General features: G+C 48.6%; 3 protein-coding genes across 7 annotated transcripts in view; 1 reads left to right on the forward strand and 2 right to left on the reverse strand.

The window, feature by feature from the left end:
* Positions 1-6,502, forward strand: part of LOC128758954 (gonadotropin-releasing hormone II receptor-like) — an 8,169-nt gene extending 1,667 nt beyond the window's left edge. The window contains exons 2-4 of the mRNA XM_053865474.1: positions 1,527-2,140; positions 4,232-4,436; positions 4,656-6,502. Coding sequence (XP_053721449.1) covers positions 1,622-2,140; positions 4,232-4,436; positions 4,656-5,119 — 1,188 coding nt within the window. The 5' untranslated portion in view covers positions 1,527-1,621 and the 3' untranslated portion in view covers positions 5,120-6,502. The remainder of the gene's footprint in view (positions 1-1,526; positions 2,141-4,231; positions 4,437-4,655) is intronic.
* Positions 6,317-15,668, reverse strand: wdr93 (WD repeat domain 93). Of its 3 annotated transcripts, none has more exons than XM_053865472.1 (16): positions 15,548-15,668; positions 15,017-15,125; positions 14,629-14,830; positions 14,091-14,155; positions 13,915-13,993; positions 13,765-13,853; positions 13,620-13,704; positions 13,492-13,561; positions 13,363-13,427; positions 12,407-12,487; positions 11,390-11,521; positions 11,115-11,319; positions 10,950-11,010; positions 9,922-10,078; positions 9,657-9,843; positions 6,317-9,592 (listed from the first exon to the last, which is right to left on the reverse strand). In XM_053865472.1, the coding sequence occupies exons 1-16, from the start codon at positions 15,631-15,633 to the stop codon at positions 9,499-9,501; spliced, it is 1,767 nt and encodes a 588-aa protein (XP_053721447.1). In that variant the 5' UTR covers positions 15,634-15,668; the 3' UTR covers positions 6,317-9,498. The 3 variants fall into 3 exon arrangements, with proteins under 3 accessions (XP_053721447.1, XP_053721446.1, XP_053721448.1); XM_053865471.1 differs by having other exon boundaries at positions 11,390-11,524; XM_053865473.1 differs by having other exon boundaries at positions 11,390-11,524; positions 15,422-15,567.
* Positions 15,669-16,046: 378 nt separating this feature from the next.
* Positions 16,047-19,241, reverse strand: part of LOC128758686 (RNA polymerase II elongation factor ELL2-like) — a 59,501-nt gene continuing 56,306 nt past the window's right edge. For 2 of the 3 annotated variants that reach the window (XM_053864902.1, XM_053864903.1), the window contains exons 11-14: positions 18,795-18,840; positions 17,665-17,836; positions 17,552-17,596; positions 16,047-17,477 (exon numbers count right to left, since the gene is read on the reverse strand). In XM_053864902.1, coding sequence (XP_053720877.1) covers positions 17,361-17,477; positions 17,552-17,596; positions 17,665-17,836; positions 18,795-18,840 — 380 coding nt within the window. In that variant the 3' untranslated portion in view covers positions 16,047-17,360. The remainder of the gene's footprint in view (positions 17,478-17,551; positions 17,597-17,664; positions 17,837-18,794; positions 18,841-19,241) is intronic. The other variant, XM_053864905.1, reaches the window with a different exon arrangement.

Genomic DNA, 19,241 nt, shown 5'->3' on the forward strand with positions numbered 1-19,241 from the left:
ACGACGCGGCACCAGAGCAGCGGATGAGGATGGACGAATGGATGGATGGATGGATGTTGCATGCATGGATGGATGGATGGATGCATGAATGGATGGATGACAAGTGTTGGACTGCGCTCTCTCTCTCTCCACATGGGAGGATCCTCTGAGGAAGTTCACTCTACATGACATGAACCCGACCGTCATGAGATGAGCTGATGAACTCTTCCAGAGGTTCAGGGCTCGTCGCCTTTCACAAGGAGGAAGTGATGTTGAGTCATCCGGTTGCATCACGGCTCTGGGAACAATGTAGAGAGGAGCGGTGCAGTTGCTCTGTCTGTCATGATGTTGGCAGCTGCTTCCATCATTCGCTTGACTCAACTCTTTCCCAGCGTCTGCCCTCCTCATCCTCATCATCCAGATGCACAGCTCAGTCTTGCACTTTTCTCTTCAGAGACTCGTCCGTCAGCCATATTGAGCTGTCGAGGCCAAAGCTTCTCAGACACTGAGCTCGGTCTGATACTTGCTGAAGATCTGTGAGAGGATGGTCAGTGCGCCTGTGATGACATGACGCGGCCAGCAGGTAGCGGAAGTGCAACCCAAACGTTTGGTCCGGTGAGAGCAGCTTTCAGACGGGTCGGTCAGTGTGGACCCAACTGAGCGACCTGCAGAGATGCTTCTGATGCACTGTGTTGTTAACAAGTTCCCGCGAGACAGATGTGCCTGAAAATGTTGGCATAAGAAGTGAGATATCAGGGTTTACACGACTAAAACTTTAGAGTTTAAAATAATGATAACCTTGTTCTTCAGTGAAGACATGGCTGCAGTGTTGGGCCGCCTCACCTGAACGTTCCTGCCGTGTTCCGTCCATGCAGCTCTTCCTCCAGCGTGTAGGTCTGAGAACATCCAGCAGGATAAATAACTGAAGCAGAAGGTCATTCCTTCCTCTGCATTGTCCCAGCAAGTCGGGGTCGAGGTGGACACCCTGGACAGGCCGGGGCTCTTTCAGAACCTGCGTGTTTGTGAGCGGAGAAGCCGCCAGCAGCTCCGCCTGATGGAGGACGCCTTTCTTCTGGCATCCTTTTGTGCTGCACGTCTGACTCGGCAGTGTGTGGCCCCGGGACATGCTCGGCCCCTTCATGGCCCCAGTGACGTCACACCACGGAGGTGGTCTTCACTTCCTCTTCAAGCCTTGTCTATTCATAACATGCGTGTGTCAGGCATAGATTTCAAGTATTTCAGGGAAAGAGCGCCATCTGCTGGTCACTCCCTTGTCCAATGATGACTGCAATGAGGAGGCCCCTCTGACCTGACCTCAGAAGAGAAGAGCCACCTACTGGTGTTGGTGGTGAAGTGCTTGGCCCTCAATGTTTCTGCATTTTGATTGGCTGTCCCAGATAGATGGTTAATGTTGGCTGCGCTGAAGCGGTTTGGAAGAGACGCAGACGTTTGTTTGTTTGTTGAGAGAGCTCTGGTTCCCTCCCACACGCTCCGCTGGTCAGTGCGCGCAGTGACTGACGAGATGTGTCGACATATTTGTGTTTAAGGAATGCTGACTCATCGACCTCCGCCTGGTTCCTGTGGCCACGCCACCCCTCCGGCCCGGTGGTGGCCATGAGCGGCGCTCGCCACGCTTCAGAAGATGACCTCCGCTCCGTGTGACCCGGACATGCTGGACCTGGCGGCCCGCCTCAACTGCACCTCCCACAACGGGACGGTAGGGGGCGCCTCGCTGCAGCTTCCCACGTTCAGCACGGCGGCGCAGGTCAGGGTCATCGTCACCTTCATCCTCTGCGGGATTTCGGCGTTCTGCAACCTGGCGGTGCTGTGGGCGGCCCACGGCGAGGGCAAGCGCAAGTCGCACGTCAGAGTCCTGATCGTCAACCTGACGGCGGCCGACCTGCTGGTGACCTTCATCGTGATGCCGGTGGACGCAGTGTGGAACATCACAGTCCAGTGGCTGGCTGGAGACCTGGCCTGCCGGCTGCTGATGTTCCTGAAGCTGCAGGCCATGTACTCCTGCGCCTTCATCACCGTGGTCATCAGCCTGGACCGACAGGCCGCCATCCTCCACCCTCTGGCCATCAACGAGGCCCGCAAGAGGAACAGGCTGATGCTGACGGCGGCCTGGACCATGAGCGTGCTGCTGTCCGTCCCTCAGGTCAGTCAGGTCCTGTCTGGGGAGGAGCCTCAAAGCACTTCTGCAGGCAGCATGACCTTCAGTCAGGGGAAGAGAAAACATTTTAAAACATGACAGCATCTGAAGGATGCAGTTCAGTGACAGACAGTGGTGGGCAAGTTAGTAGCCGGGTTACAGTGACCAGTTACCTCTTGGTAACACTATCGTCGTCTGTGTGGCCTGCTGAACTAGATAGTCAGGTAATGAAGGCTGCCTGTCCATCTATCGGCCCTCAGAACCTTTCAGATCTGGGGGCCCATTCAACAGATAGACTGATTCATGACTCTTGACTTCATCTGTGATCATATTTAATCTACTTACAGACAAAAAACAAACCAAAACCTTGAGAAATGACATGAAACCATGTGATCATAGTCACATAGTACTAAAGTAAAAAAAAAGACAAAAATACACTTGATGCAAACTGTTGAAAAAATTGGACTGAATAAAATAAATATCATAAAACCATGTCTAAATATTATAAAATGAAAGCAATATATTGTATTTAGACTCCAAAGAAGATATGACTAAAGTGTAAATGAAAGTATCGCCATAAAATGTTCATATTAATTTTCAAAACTGCTTCAACAGGTGCTTTCATGAACAGTTTTTACTGTTGGCGGGGAAAACATCACTTTCTTTATCAAGAACTTCCAGAACTTCTCCACAGTTGGTAACTATCACAGATGTGCAGCTGTCAAGTCAATTCAGTGACTCACTGCTGCCACCATACTTGGCTCATGTATTAAAACCGAGCGTCTCACGGTCCAAAGGTGGCGCTCACGGACCAACCATGGGCCCCGACCCTGTGGTTTAGAACCACTGCCTTAACCCACTTCAAGTGCAGTGCTATTACACAAAGTCGCCACTTAGTGACCTGAAGGTGCAGTGAGAGGTCAAGTGAACGACAATATTGAAACTTTCGATGGGCACATTTATTGCAATAGTTTAGATTAGAAACTATACTTTTAGCTTTTTTACAGAGTGCTTAGTAGGAGCAGGAACAAACAGTGCCAAACCTGATGCTGATGATCATCTCAACAGCAACACCACCGTATCGACTGGAAACATGAACTGCAGTGACAACCCCACAGCTGTGTGTATGTGCAGTGTTAGCAGCGGCGTATTCTTATTGGAGAGGATACGGCAAGCTGTACATCTTCCATAGAAGCGAGTTTCGAGTCAGCCTCCCCTTCACCGTGGTCAAATTCTCAGTCGTGAAATGATCAATAACGGCAGTGAAAACTTCATCAATAGCATCTAGGAATAGAGTTCAAATGAGTCCACAGTGACTGTAAACAGTCGGAAGACATGAGACACATTTGACACGGAGACTTTTGTTTTATAAGCGTTATGATTTTGTTGTTATTCACACATTCATATTTTCCCAGGTGAAATACGTATTCTGTGTATTTAAAAGAAAAAAGACAACTTTGTTGTGCGTCAGCTGAGTGATATAAGCATCACCCATCACGAGACACGTGGCATGTAGTTTGGGACTCATCAGGTTGAACAGTATTGAAGAAATAGTTGGAAAATATTTTGCACCCATTTTACCTTCATACATCTGCTTCGGGCTCTTTTCCCTCCAGCTTGGTCGACACGTGCACTTTCTGAAGACGTTTGGCCAGATTGGAATTGCATCGTGTTTTCCAGCCTCCACATAGCTCGCACGCCACTACAGTGTTTCTCTGGTCTTCTACTTCTAGAGAGGAAAAATAATGAGAGTATTTCCACAACAGTAATCCCACATTATTACACATTATTGTGTCCACCTGCGCAGCGCTGTGTCACGTGACTAATGTGGGCTTCCTGTCCACCATGGAAGCCTTTAAAGCGTATTATGGACACTGCTTTTTAAACGTTTTAAAGAGTTGTGATGTCACCAGTAAGGAGAGGGTTTAAATCCCAGTAAAGATAAACACGATGGTAGGAACGCATTATGGCACTGGTTATTGCAAAAGACAACGTCGTTCCTATAGTCCCAACACTGGTCACAGAGCAAACGGATGAACGTGGCTCCCACCTGACCCGCGGGTCACATGACCTCACACCGACCTGCTCCTCCGACAGACCTTCCTCTTCCACATCGTCACCATCAGCGAGCCCTCAGACTTCACGCAGTGCAGCACCCTGGGAAGCTTCGTCATCCGCTGGCACGAGACGGCCTACAACATGTTCACCTTCTGCTGCCTCTTCCTGCTGCCGCTGGTCATCATGATCACCTGCTACACCCGCATCTTCTGCGAGATCTCCAGGAGGCTCCGGACGGACAACCGTGAGTGGCCTCGGCTCCTCGGTCTTTGTGAAACAGTCAGTCTCACGGCCACTAGATGGCACTGTCTTCCGTCGCAGCCTTTTCAGAGAGCGCCACCTACTGGGCTCTGAAAATGAGGGCACTGTATCATGAAGCCTCATCTCTCGTCGATCAAACAGACCCTCACGTTGTGGCATGCTGTGGTGGACCGACTGTTCTCCTCTGGTCTGCCCCCTCTAGTTTCCCCCAACGAGGTCCACCTCCGCTGTTCCAAGAACAACATCCCCAGGGCCAGGATGAGGACTCTGAAGATGAGCATCGTCATTGTCCTCTCCTTCATCGTCTGCTGGACCCCCTACTACCTGCTGGGCCTGTGGTACTGGTTCTTCCCCGAGGACCTGGAGGGGAAGATCTCCCACTCGCTGACCCACATCCTCTTCATCTTCGGCCTGGTCAACGCCTGCCTGGACCCGCTGATCTACGGCCTCTTCACCATCCGCTTCAGAAAGAGACTGCGCAGGTGTCACAGCCACGCCACCTCCGTGCCCGACCTGGAGAACCACACCATCATCAGCGAGGCCTTCCACAACTCGGTCGCTCTGAACCGGGTGGCTCAGCAGCCGCACGTCTCCAGCTTGGATGGTCGCTGTCAAGACGACACGGACGGAGGCGGACTCCAGCCCAGTCCCGAGACCCTCATGTGAGGACAGGAGCCAGACACAGAGGAACCACTGACAAACACATGGTCAGCCATGTATTTACTGACTGGAGACGATAATCAAGGCGCTTTTTTAGGATGAGGTTTTGTGTCTGTTCCAGGGGAAAAATAGTCAGGCACAACTCAGTACCTTATCACGATGAATTGCTGCTAATACACACATAGGTACCGTAATTCCTGGACTATAGAGCGCACAGGAATACTAGCCCCACCCACTACATTTAAGAAGGGAAACAGATCTTGTTCAACCATAAGCCGCAGGTTCAGTGGTGCTGTCTGCGCTGTGGACAGGTCTGTGGTGCACCGGTTTAAAAACGCTTTTCAAAACTAGTTTGGAAAACAGGGACCAGCAATGACAGTGAGGAAATAGCAGCGTAATACGGAGCGTCTTGATTTATCCACGCTGCTCTCACAACAGACAAGGTGCAGGTCTCCAGCTGGGATCAAGTCAGCGGCCCAAACCCAACTCGCTTGCGTTTATGTCGGACTTTTGAGCTGAACGCACGTTGTCTGGAGACAGTGTCTCACATCTTTTATTCACATTAAATTACATTAAACATTAAAGCCCTGAAAATGCGCTGTTTTCCCCCCGTGTGCCCGACGTTCCAGCACCACTGCTGGTCTCAGCAGCTGCTTCTGGATTCCAGACCTTCAGAAGATCCACACTGTTGACGGAGCTGTGGACACACGAGTGAAAACGTTGCATTTTGAGCGCTTCAAGGGTCAATAAAAAGCAGCTGATTTAGTCTGACTTCAGCCTTTAAAAATCCACATATGAACTGCACTGTTGTATGAGCCGCAGGGCTCAGACCGCAAGAAAAAAGCAGCGGCTTGTAGTACGAAAATTAAGGTCATTTATTTATGGTAGTATATGTTCCCTAATCAAAAGTGCAACCAGTAAATCTGTTAAAAATAGGAAGTTTTATATTAGTACTTTCTCATCCTAGCTGTGGCACCATTTGTAGTCCATTTCATCCACATTCCAACAAGGCTCCGGTGAGTGACAATCAGGCCGATATATCATGGATAGTTTTGAAAAAAAAATGGAATAAGAGGCAGTCAGCTGTGCTTCGCTCTGTGGGGCCTGTTCGATGAGTGACCCTGGGATGACCTCTAGCCACTGAAGCTAGCAAGGAACTTCCATGTCTCTGGTTTCAGGTACTGGCTCCTGTGACATCCCACATGTGACGCTGTTTCATGAGACTAGCTAGTCTTTGACTTGTATGAATTGCTGTTTATTTACTCAATGATTCACTGGAGGAGTCAAATAAACAAGTATGGCATTTCACTGCACAAATACTTCGGTTCTTGTCTCCTGTGGAACAGATTTTGAGAAATGGAGGGAAAATCTCATGGAAAACCATGACAAACAGGGTGTGAAGCTCACAGGTGTCAAGGCGCTGAATAGGAGAGTGAGTGTCAGTTCAAAAAATACATCATTCATTCATGAGCTCCGTGGCCAAGGTTCCTGCTGAGCTGCAGACTCTCATCCTTTGGACCACACAGAAGCTTCATTCTGACTGTAGAACGCTTCCTAATAGATACATTAAGCACTGGGAACATAACTGTCACATAAAATCATGAAATGAGAAAGGACTATGTTCGGCCTGAGGGGTTGATGTTATGAGCTCATCCAGCTGCCCAGGCCTCACACCAACATCACGGCTAATGCAGACGAACGAGGGGCGACTCATCCACGACGACTGCTCTCAAACATGCAGTGTGCACTGAACCACCACTAAGCATTTCCGACAACGCAGCGCATCTATGGACAAGAGTTTCACTGGGATCTGAGCACGGCCAGCGCCAACGCTGAGGCTCGCCACAATAGCAGCCTGCAAGCGTCTATAAAGCCTGACGTTCAGCTTCCTACTTGAGTCACCAGCAAGTTAACCCTGCGGCTGTTCTGTGACGGCAGCGTTTAAACAAGCCCAGCTGCCAACATGGAGCCTGATGTAGTTCCTACTTTAGACAAGCAGAGGGCAGGCTCCTGTGACTTCAATCTGAGAGACATCTGTGGGCGAGTTTCTATCAAACGTTGGAGTTGAAAGAGATTGAAAACTGTCCCCAAGAACAAACCAGTGACAGAGGCAGACGTGGTAGATGCCACGGGAGAAAAGGCTGCGACTGGAAACGCCACTTGCCCGACCATCATCATCACTGTTGCTTGAGAGGTGAGGAAGAGTGTCTCCAGTGGATCAGATAAACATCTGCAAGTCACAAGATTCACTATGTTTGCAACCTGGCGACAAACTAGACAGCTGAGTGAATGTACTTCCATCCCAAACACAGATGTTTCTTTAAGAGAATGCCTTCATCTCCGACGGTTTTCAAGCTACAGCCTTTTGAAATAGTGAGATCATAGTTGATTATTTCATTAAAAAAAAAAAAAAAAACTCTCGCGCCCAAAAGGTCACAGGGTCCAACGCCACTCTCACATGGTCAACTGGACCCAGGTCAGCTACAGTACCATGTAATCTCCAAGTTAAAGTCCAGGTCACTGAGCCATTTGACTCACCAGCAGTGAGAAGAAGGACCTGACCAGCGAGGATCATGTCACCGGCCTCATCTCCCACCGACCAGCCGTGAAGATGAGGAACTTCCTCGGGGTCGAGCCGACCTCCAGTGGTGACCAAGACACCACCAGTTGTCAGGCGCAGGGGGGATGGAGAAGGAGAGAGGGCTCCACGCTGAGCCACCAGACATCTCTCCTCCTGCCACTTCACTTCGATCAGCCTGATCCATCAACACCACAATCCTCTCAATCTTCATCCATTCCATCATCTATCAGTCGATATGGCCCTCCAGCCAGATAAAGATCCCAAAACAGATGAATCCAACATAAACAACAATGATGCCGCCATGATCCCATCAATCCAGAAAATCAATCCAGTAAGAGACCAAGGGTCCTCGCATACCAACCCGACATCACTCGTCCATCCATCCATCCATTCACCATGCTTCATCAATAACTGATCCCAGGATACGTGACATGAATGGATCCGGGCCAGTGCAGCCACACGCCCCTCTGCTGAGCCGCCTGTCAATGATCGATCACTGCATCTCTTTATCAATAATCCTTCCACTTACTGACAGTATTCACTTCACAAGCTGATCAACACATCTGTCAATCATCCTCCAGGCACGGTGACGTCATCAAGCCGCCCGGGGCGAGGACACCGGGTCACAGCGGCTCCTGAGGCCAGAACAAAGGCTTCTATCCTCTCCGTCATGGCACCTGCTCCGCCGTCACAACACTTCCTGCCTCTTCATCTCCGGCTCCTCAAATTCAAATGAGATTTCCAAGACGGAACAAGAGCGTTATCAGGTCCTTTCAGGGAGATTGAAGCTCAGAGATATTTCTGGTAGCGAGGAAGTGTCTGCGCTGGTGGAGGAGACAAGATGCAGATGAGCTTTTGTTCACTCTGGTATTGGGCTTCTGAACAGCAAAACACTGTGGCGACGATGATGAGTGGTTCTGAGGATGTTCTGATCCGAAGCGGTAAATTCTTTCACGAGTCAGATGCACTTCCCGTCACATGACAGGGACTCACCCACGTTTGTGAGCCTCACCACTCTCCCATGAGTCAAAGCAAGAACTGACTTACGCCTCGTACCACCGAGGAACCCAACTGGAGACTCAGGATTCTCTGTGCAACACATTCTCACCCGTAAGGCATCAAACAACGACCTTTGTGTCCAAACTGTCAGCAAAATAATAAAAGAAAAAGTATTTTGTCATCATCTCATTTAAATAATTCATTCATTTTTCCCCTATTTTAGGGTCAAAAGCTCATAGTCACGGAGAACAAATCTGGATGTAACTACAGTTCTATGAGTGCAGGTGGAGGCGATAGAAATGATTCATGACTCTTGCTTTCATTTGTGATCAATAACCATATTTAATCTACATACATGTAAACAAACAAACCCTTGTGAAATGACATGAACCCATGTGATCATTGGAAGGTGGGAGTCGTATTGATAAAATTTACTAAAAAAAAACAAAACAGAAAAAATACACTTGATACAAACTGTTGAGAAATTTGGAAAAACTCTCCAAAGAACATATAAGTGAAGTGTTAATGAAAGTATCGCCATGAAGTGTTATAATTTATTTTCAAAACTGCTTCGACAGGTGCTTTCATGAACAGTGTTAACTGTTCTACATCTTATCCACTCTATTCAATAAACATGGAACGGTCATCAAAGAGTTAATACACAGCAGTTTGTTTCTTCCTTCTTCTCTGACCTCTCCTGACACCACACGTGGCTGAACCAGCAGCCCGGGTTATGTGAAGGGCTTCATGTGATTCATGGATCATGTACTGAGACTTACAGAGTCAAGGTGTCGGGGTGGAGCAGCTACTTGTGCGGAGCGGCAGCGTTCTCTCGCCTCTGCTGCAGGTGCTCCCACGTGTGTTTGATGGCAGCGTGACGCTCGTCCACGGACAACACGCTGCGGGGCACAAGAGAAGCGTCACTGCTGCATCAGCTGCATCAGCGCCTGGGCGGACACAAACCGTTCCTGCAGGTAGAAAGAGAAGTCTTCCTTCAGGTCCTCGAAGCTCAGCTTCTTCATGCGCGGCGGCGACGGCGGGTGGGAGGCGATGTAGTGCTTGATGACGTGCGACTCTCCGAAGTGGAAGGTCAGAAGAACACTGTGGTTTTCTTTCTTGGCCGAGCAGCCCCGGCGCTGGTGCGGGTCACCTGCGGACGTGCAGCAACCGGGACGCTGAGTCATCACAGGAGGCTGCGAGGAGGAGGAGTCTCGCGCCGAGCTCTTACCGCGGATGTACAGCGAGTGCTGCTTGGCGTTGAGAGCGTAGACTGGAGTGCAGGGGGAGGCGATGTGGTGAGACGCAGGGCGGAGCAGCGCGCACAGCGGGGTGTTGTGAATCACGTCTTCCAAGAGGATTTTCCCGTCCCGGTGCCACACCAGCAACTGCCAGGCATCATCCAGGAGAGGAAACAGGAAACACACACACAGAGCTGCTGAACATCAAAGAGGCAACTTTCCCTGCTCCACTTGCCACATGCAGATGGATTTCCTGACTAAATTACAGGTCAAGTGAGAATAAAATGACTTTTAATATCATTATTTCTGAACCACTGCTGCTCAATAAATCAGCATATAAACACAATAAATTGCAATCTGATTACTTTGTTTCTTGTCGTAAGTATTTGTGTGGGGAGGGAAACTACTGCGCTGCAGACACCTCACAGATGAACCACTTCCTGTTACATTAAAAATAGAAAACAGTATAAAAAGAACCCATGAAATCAAATAAAGACTGAAGCGGCGATGGCAGTGGCACAAAGTACACATTCTGCTCCTGAATAGCAAAGGTCAGAGGTCACCCCTACTCCTTTACAACCCCACATCTTCAACCCCTGAACCTTCCTTTCTACGGGCCTGGGGAAATGTCTCATTACCAAAGCAAGAAGCAGATGCCATGAATATGAAGAAGATGAATGAATAGTTCAGGAGTCTAAAAAAGTGTAAAGAGGGGATGACCTTTTGACCTTTGGAGAATCTGGATCATCACGACCAGACCAGGGAAAAGCGTGGAAAGCGAAACCGCCTCATAAAGTCAGAGTGATGGTGTGAACTGGAGAATATTTCCATATGTGGTCCACTAAAACAGTATCATAAAATAAAAAAGGCTGTTCTGCGGATGTTAGTGTCATGTGCTACGTCAGTGGAAGACCTGGTCCCTCCTGACAGGGTCTTCCTGTCGCCCATCCCTCCTCACCAGCAGGACTGTTCTGACGTCACACAGGGGCTACACCAGTGCCATCAGCGGCTCACCTACCAGGCCACGCAGGAACTGCACCGACTCGGTGATGGTGGGCATGTCTCCTTTGTTTTGAGGCCTGAGGAGGAAAACACTCCCTGTTACAGAATGTCAGATGATCTCAGCTCAGCGCTAGAGGGATGCTGAGTCAGCGACCAGCTTGCTGGCTGTCGCCATCCATACTTGTCTGGCAGCTCAGTGGTGATGGACTTGGCTCCTCGTCCTACAGTGATGGAGAAGATGGCTCCGTTTTTGCACAGAGCCATGAGGTGGTTCTCATCCAGTGTGGTGGACTGGTAGTCGTCGGCGCACACGGGCCAGTAATCCACAAACTGCACCCGCAGCAGGGAGGTCTGCGTCGGGATGGAGGAGACGGAGAGGGGAGAGCCTGTGGGGCGGGGGGCAGCGGTTAGCCTGAGCGGTGAGGAGCAGCAGCCTGCAGGGGGCCTGGGTCTCACCGGCCAGTCGGTCCCACACACACACCACAGCGTTGCTCAGCCCCACAGCCACGAAGCGAAAGCAGCGGCTGACGGCAGAGCAGGTGATTTCATTGGTGTGTGGCCAAGTGATGTCCGGCTTCAGGTCCACAGCTGCTGGCCGGTCAGAAAAACATCAACATCTTTATACTGCAGAGACCTCAGAAGACAGGAAGTGAGCGTGCACAACTGCATTCAGTCGACACTGCCTCTGCCACCGATAGGCTGGAGAGGGTCTGGTGAGGGTCTGTCCCGACCCTGGTCAGGTTTCAAAGCCAGCACTTATTAGAGGACAGAGGGAGGAAACTGGAGGGTCCAGAGGAAACCCACACACGCACAGGACCGACCCAGATTCTTTGGGGTCGGAGGCCGCCCGACTGAAGCGCCACACCAAACATCAATACTATGAGGACTGGGACTGGGAGTTCCACAATGAAACATTGATTTAAAGATGATCAACAAAAACGGACATAAATGGTTTTAAAAAACATTATATTATTGATAGAATCATATAATGTGGACAAAAGACATCGCACCAAATATTAATAATTCAATGGCTAAACAGCCATGATGATGTAGAGTTATTGAGAATGTGATGATGGAAAATGACAGTTTAGAAACTGGACTGAGGCGCGTAGCGAGCAGATTCAACTGAAACTTGATCATTCTGAAATCAAATATTAATGCGATTCATCCTGATACATTTATTATTAAGCTTCTAAAGAATACGGTTTTTAAAATCAACTCACACCTCTACTTTCAATACAATACTGACTACTATGAGCATTTTCCAATTGTAACTATAAAACAGCCTATTATACTCCTGACTATAGAGGGGACACAAGAAAACCTTGCATTAGAACCAGACCAGAGCAGATGTCCACAGTATAGAACAGAAGACACATGGCAGTAGAAATGGGCAAAACTATACCGAACCAGATGGATGTGGAGAGGAACCCACCAAGCTGAGGGGTTCCTGAGTGAATTCGGGAGACTCACTTGTTTGATCCGACTTGTGGAAGAAGTACTGCAGGAGGTTGTGGCTGCCGCTCCACCACATGCAGACGGCAGCAGGAAGTCCTGCGGCAGATCACAGTGAGTTGGTACTCACAGCAGAGCCCGGCCTCTTTCACCAGCTCAGCCAAAACCAGCATAAAACACTCTCGCTGTAGAGCAGTGGTTCTTAACCACAGGGCCCCGAGAGAAGAAGTTTTTTTGTTTTACACCTTTGGACCGTGAGACGCTCGGTTTAAATCCATTAGCCACACATGGTGGCAGTAGTGAGTCACTGAACTGACTTGACAGCTGCAAATCTGTGATAGTTACCAACTATGAAGAAGTTCTTGAATAGAAAAAATGATAAAGAAAGGGATGGCGCCCCCAACAGTAAACACTGTTCATGAAAGCAGTTGTTGAAGCAGTTCTTTAGCACATGGCAATACTTTCGATTAAACGTACTTATGTCTTCTATGGAGTTTAAATAAAATTAAAATTTTTATTTATGATATTTAGACATGGATTGAGTATAACTATTTTGTTCAGAATTTTATTCAGTTTTTCTCATTTCTCAACAGTTTGCATGAAGTGTATTTTTTTATTTTTCGTTTTTTTCATGACTTGCACCAGGTTCTGCTGCGCGTTGGACTTTGCATGGTTTCAGGTCATTTCACAAGGTTTTGGTCTGTTTACGTGTCAGTAGATTAAATATGGTTATTGATCATAAATGCTATCACAGGTCATGAATCAGTTCTACTGAATGGGCCCCGGGGCCATTTGTTCTGGGAAAGGTGGTCCCCGAGATCAGAAAGGTTCAGAACCCTGCTGTAGACAACGTCTTTCAATTCCTTGCACTCAGAACGTCAGAACAGAAAGTCTGCTGGGCTCGACCTAACATCTGCTGGGCTTCCCTGTAGTCACTACAAGAGCAGTTGAGTGGAAGCAAACTCATCACCAACCTGACTTGACGTGAACATCTGCAGGACAGGAGCCGCAGGGGAGCAGGAAGTGGTGGGTGCAAGTTCTGAGGAAAGGTGTGGGACGGGTCAAAGGTCAGGCGCGTCGCCGCGTCTCTCCCGAACCCTCACCTCAAGCCTTCATCCAGCTCATCCAGAGACAAACAGAAGGTGATGATTTTGGTGGCGTCGTCTGCCCTCACTGCAACACAAAGCACCGCTCACATGCTGCACACAGAGCGGCTGAGGATGGACTTTACCTGGAGGGATTTTGGGAGGGAAGATCTTCAGCTCAACGGAGACGGGAGACCACTTCAAGGTTTCCGGGACGAAGGACTCCGACTCCTGCAGGTGCAACACAGATCAGCCGAGGTCAGCGGTGAGCGAGCCAGGACGGGAGCCCACCTCCTCTTTCCGGGCAGCTGCTGCCTCAAACTCCCGGATCCAATCCTCGGATGGGAAGCGATAGACCTCCAGCCAGGTGTCACTCATACCTGAGCAGAGACTCAGGTGAGTCATGGGTCATTCTCAAGTGTCACACACACATCGGCTTACACCGGACTGACGCCGCGCCATAGTCGCCTCCTTTGAAGAGCTCGAACGTCAAGCACACGTTTCTCTTGTTGATGTTTTGCTGCAGGCGAAAGAACCATCCACCATCAACGTGGTCACATGACCCAGGTTTAAATAACCGCGTTCAGTAGGACCTGTTTTCACGAGGCAGAACTCACCATGCTGTTCAGAACACTGACCAGGAAAAGGTCTTTTCCATGATAGAGGAAAATTCTCATGACTCCTGAGGAGAAAACCAGGCAGGACACAGATGTTGGTGGGAACTTCTCAGTAATGGTACACAGTTATGGACTGAAGTGTTTCATATTCAGCACCAGCGCAAGAAGCAGATGCCACGTTTGATGGCAGGATAAATAATACGCCACATAGTTCAGGAGTCTGAAAAAGTGTAAAGAAGTGGGTATGACCTTTTGACCTTTGTGATTCGGGATCAATAACAGACTTGTGCAAAGTGCATCTTTGGGGCCCTTATAATGTCACAGGGATCGTGTAAACCTGAAAATGTTTCAAATTAAAATATAAAAAAAATGTTGACATCATTTATATCATAGTTTCGTTTAGGCAGGACGCAGAGGTTACTGACATTTGTTGACATATAAAGGGGCAGGAAATCTCAAACTAGTTGAATACAGAAAGTGAAAAATGGCTCCTTCCTGCATGAACTCAGTGAGACAGCCAGAGGTTGCAAACCCGCACCCATGTTGTCCACACTGCCGACCATGTAAAAGGCCTCGCACACGTTGGTCATCTTGATGGACGTCACCTCCGTCTCCTCCTGCAGCCAGTCGGCCATGCTCCTCATGGTGTGCACGCACCACACCGACACGCCGGAGGAGTGACCCAGAGTGAGAAAGCCTCCGTCGTCTGAACAGGCCATGCAGTTGGTGTTGTCTGGAAGCTGCAGGAGACACTCCATCATCAGGGGATCATCAGAGACAGAACAAGCACAGCACAGGTCCTCACGGTGACATCAGCCTGACATCATGCCGCTACACTTCCATGTGTCTCTACACCACTACACGTTCGCTGGAGTCACAGCAATCCCGTTCACATCCATGACGTCATCACTATTTGATTTTTTTACCGGTTTGGAAGTGGAGAGCTTGTAGGTGGTTCTTTGGGGTTTGCCTCGGTCCGTTAAATTGGCGACAATCCCCGAACCCTGTCCTCGTCTCTTGTTATCCATGGTCAACCTGGAGCATCGAAACAACCATGACAGTCGGTGAACACGTCGCATGAACGCCATTGTTTATGCCGAAAACCGAGACACAGTTGACCGACGTCGATGTGATACTGCGCAACAACACCCGAACTAAATCAATGATTGGGTGAATTAATTTGTTAACTACCCATTTTACAGTCTCTGATACAACTATAGCCGCTTAAAATGTATTTATTATCAATACAACAGGGGCGACGAGGGATGCTAAAAAGTAGTTAGCATCTGATGCTAACCCTCTCAGTCTTCCTCATGGTTGAGGTGACTCACCTGTTGTATTATCGATTGGTTTCCGTTCATCAAAACACTTAAATTATACGTCGCAAAATGTGAAATCTTTCACTTGAAACAACAATCGAGAATCAAACATTATTGACCGTTCAGGAGCCATGCTACCTGGTGATGGTGCGTTCAAGAGTCACTGGAAAACTGCAACTTGACCATTTGTTTGTTGTCTTTATGACGCTGTACTTTGGAAACATTTGGAAGAAACGAAGCAAAGAAGAATATTTGTGCGTATTAGGTACTGGTCCGGATGATCGCGCCCTTGTACATGAACGCACCTTATGTCTAAACACGACCCTGTACATAATATGTAAGATAATTTAGTTTTAATAAAAGGACGCCTGGTGACGAGTCTGTAATCGTTGGAATGGAGCGAGACAATAATCTATCGGGTCAATCTTACCTGACCAGTTCAGCAGACGGGGCCGAGTGGAGTCGTGACGTTGCCATGACAACGGCGTCACCGAAGCAAAAACACGTTTTTTTCCTTTTCCAGATAATAGCGATCGAATGAAATCAATCAAATCAAATGTATTTTAATAGTTTGCTTCAGAGTGAAAGCGAACAGAGAGACAACAGACACACATGAAACCAAAGTGTGTTTGTTTGACATGTTTATTCTTTGGAATTTTGCAGTCAGCAGGAGGATGCCACACTTGCAAACCTCCCTGCTGTTGGAGTGGTACAGCGCATCACTGTAGACAAACCATATATACACGCGCCCCACAGCCATAACATTGTGAAGTGAGGGATGATGCATCAGGCAGCACGTGAAGGTTCTGCCCTCCGAGGAAGCGTCAGAACTGAACTGGAGTAACCAGTCTGGGAGTCGCACCGGCCACCTCTGTTCGGCCACAGCATCGACTGAAGATGGCGCAGGAACGTTGACGTTTTCATGATCAGTCACTCACTCCGCCTCACAACAGTACAGAGAAACGACCCTCCACCTCACCGAGGTCAGCGACTGACCCAGGCCTGGAATCATTTGAATCCTGGAGGTGAATTCAGACGCGATAAAAGCCTCCGTTTCATCGCCAGACGACGGGTCACACACTGGGATCATTCAGAACCGGTGCCAAGTCACTAACAAATCTCTGACCTCCAGCAGGACTTTTTCTGTTTCATTAGATTTATGGATATATGTAATAAATTAATTCCCTTTTTAAATTAATTGTTTCTCGAATAAATATTTTAATTTAGTGTACATATTTACCAACCCATAACTCTGTCAGAAATGATGATGTCAGGTGGCAAGCTAATAATTGCTCAAAAGAAAAATGCAGTTTAATAGACACAGAGAAACTGGACGAGCCAGTTTTGCTGCTGGGTTTTTGAGGTCAGAGATTTGGGCGTGACCTGCACGAAGAAAAGCCTCAGGACAATGACGTGTGTTTTACTTGTGTGTATTAACGCTTCCACGTGTTCCAGGGGCCTGTCCCAGCTACACTGGGCGGGAGGCAGGGGACACCCTGCACAGGTCACCAGTCCACCACAGGACGACGCACCACTGAAGGGCTGAGGTTTCATGACAGTGTCCTGACTTTCTGTGGCCACCAGATGGCACTGTCTGCTGTAAGCTTTCATTCACTGAACCCTTACATTATACCTAAGCTAAGAGCGCCATCTAGTGGCTTCTGAAAATTAGGACAGAATTTCATCAACCCTGAATTCAGTTTCGTGAAGCGTCATCGACCCATCACCAGGACACACACACAACCACAGACAATTCAGCGTCATCAGTTGACCTGCAGATGTTTGTGGACTGTGAGAGGAAACCAGAGTGCCCGCCAGTTCTCGTATCCACCAAATCATTAATACTGTCAGAATCTCTCTCTGTGGAGACAAACACGATCCCAAACCAAGCAGCTCCAGTGAAGAGGAGCGGGATGCCCAGGGCGTCACGGTGAACAGGTCCTCCCTTCCATCAACCGTGTGATGAAGCCTGAGCCGTGTCATAGTCTGTGATGAGCTGCTTGATGTAGGAGAGTTTCTCGTGGAGATATTCACAGCGCTTCTTCTCTTCCCGGTAACCAGGGAACTTCTGCCGAGCAGAACACAAGTCATGACCATGATGTCGGGGCTTCCCTCAGACACAGTGAGGCGCTGTCGTCTCACCTTCCTGTACTTGTTGTACTTCTCCAAGATCTGCTCCTCCATGGTCTGCAGAGAGAGAAGCAGGCGGCGAGTCAGAGCCCGACAGGGGGAGAGCAGCACAGCAGCCTCACTACCTTGTGTTCTTTGGATCCCGGAGACAGGCTCTTGATTTTGGAGCCCAGCTGCACGAACATGTGCGTGATGGTGGCGATGCGAGTGTGGAGGTCCTTGTACTCGTCGTACTCGGCGCTGAAGTCCTCCTGGTAGCTCTGTCGCTGCTCCACGCTGGAGATGGCGTCGTACTTGCTGTGGAGGGAACACAGCCAGACTGAATCCTAATCCTCGGATGTGTGGTCCCTGGAAGTCCTCACACTTTCCACCAGTTTCTTAAAATAATAAATCCTTACTTCTACTTCTCTTCAGATCCTTCCTTCAATCGTCTTAAAAAAACTAAACCACTTTGTGAACATTGTAGGAGCCTGCTTTTTTAAGTGGGATTATGGACCTTTGGACGGTCTTGGATGATTTTTTATGTTTCAAAACGCTACATTTTCGGAGCCTTCCACCACAAACAAGAAAAAAAAGAGGCACCTAAAGTTTGCACTCACTGGGTTCAAGATGGCGTCTAAAAGGTTACATTTTGGAAAATGTTGGAATAATGAGTGTTTATGATTAGAGGGGAAGTACAATGATTAATTAATGTTTATGCAAAAAGGAAAATGGTAATTATGACATTTTGCACTGCAAGTGTTAATTATTACCCTGATTAGAGCAAAGGTGTCATTAAATATTAATGAAAAATAAACCTGTTAAACCTTTGACATTTAGAGATTTGCAGTCAACAAAATAAAATCCTAAAATGCCAATATCTGCACGCACTAGAGTCAACCTGGCAAATAAAGGGTCACATTTTGAAAAGGATCAGAAGCAAAGAAGCGGGAGAAAGATACAGAAACACGGCGTCAATGACGCGGACAAAAACGCCTCGCTGGAAAAACATCTGGTTTCTGAGGGGTTATTTTAACGCAGTACTGAAATTGAGCACTAGATGGCGGCAGATCATCATCGTCTTTGAAACTTCGCGGTCAGTTTTCAGAAAATATTCTATAGACTTGTTTTAGTCTGATGTGTGTAATAGTTAAGTGTGTCTGATCCTTGCTGTGGTAACATGGAGGGTCGAATTTCTCTGCATGGCTGATAAAACATGTTGCTCATGCAGCCAAACGCTGGTCATAATGTTACAGGCTGTGTGTGGGAAACTCACAGGACATAATCCGGCTTCTTCTCCACGTCGAACGTGATGTCGGCTCCTGAACCAGACAGAAAAAAACAATCCGTGAACTGAATGTGGAGACAAGTTTCTGGCAAGTTTGTGTTTCTCTGCTGAAAGCCACAGGAGCAAGTTCCTGCCTGCCTGTGTGCAAACAAGCCTGGAGCTCGCGGCACTCTGGAGACTGGCAGACGCTCCAGGGAGCCGCTGAGTCAGGACTCCAGAGAGCCAGTCCAGGGACAAACACCCGGGTCGGCAGCAGAACCAGCGGCAGGAGGATCTGCTCTGGAACCTCTCAGCCTCACACCCAGGAGGACAGACTCGGACCTGGACCTAGGACTCTATCTCCAGTGAGGACTCCACCCAGTCCACGATTGGACCCTGTGTGGCCCTTTGACTGTGGCCTTCAGACGTGTCCTTGATGTTTCCAACATTCATCAC

The sequence above is a fragment of the Synchiropus splendidus genome, chromosome 5 (genome assembly GCF_027744825.2).
Source record: "Synchiropus splendidus isolate RoL2022-P1 chromosome 5, RoL_Sspl_1.0, whole genome shotgun sequence".
In the NCBI taxonomy this organism is placed as follows: domain Eukaryota; kingdom Metazoa; phylum Chordata; class Actinopteri; order Syngnathiformes; family Callionymidae; genus Synchiropus; species Synchiropus splendidus.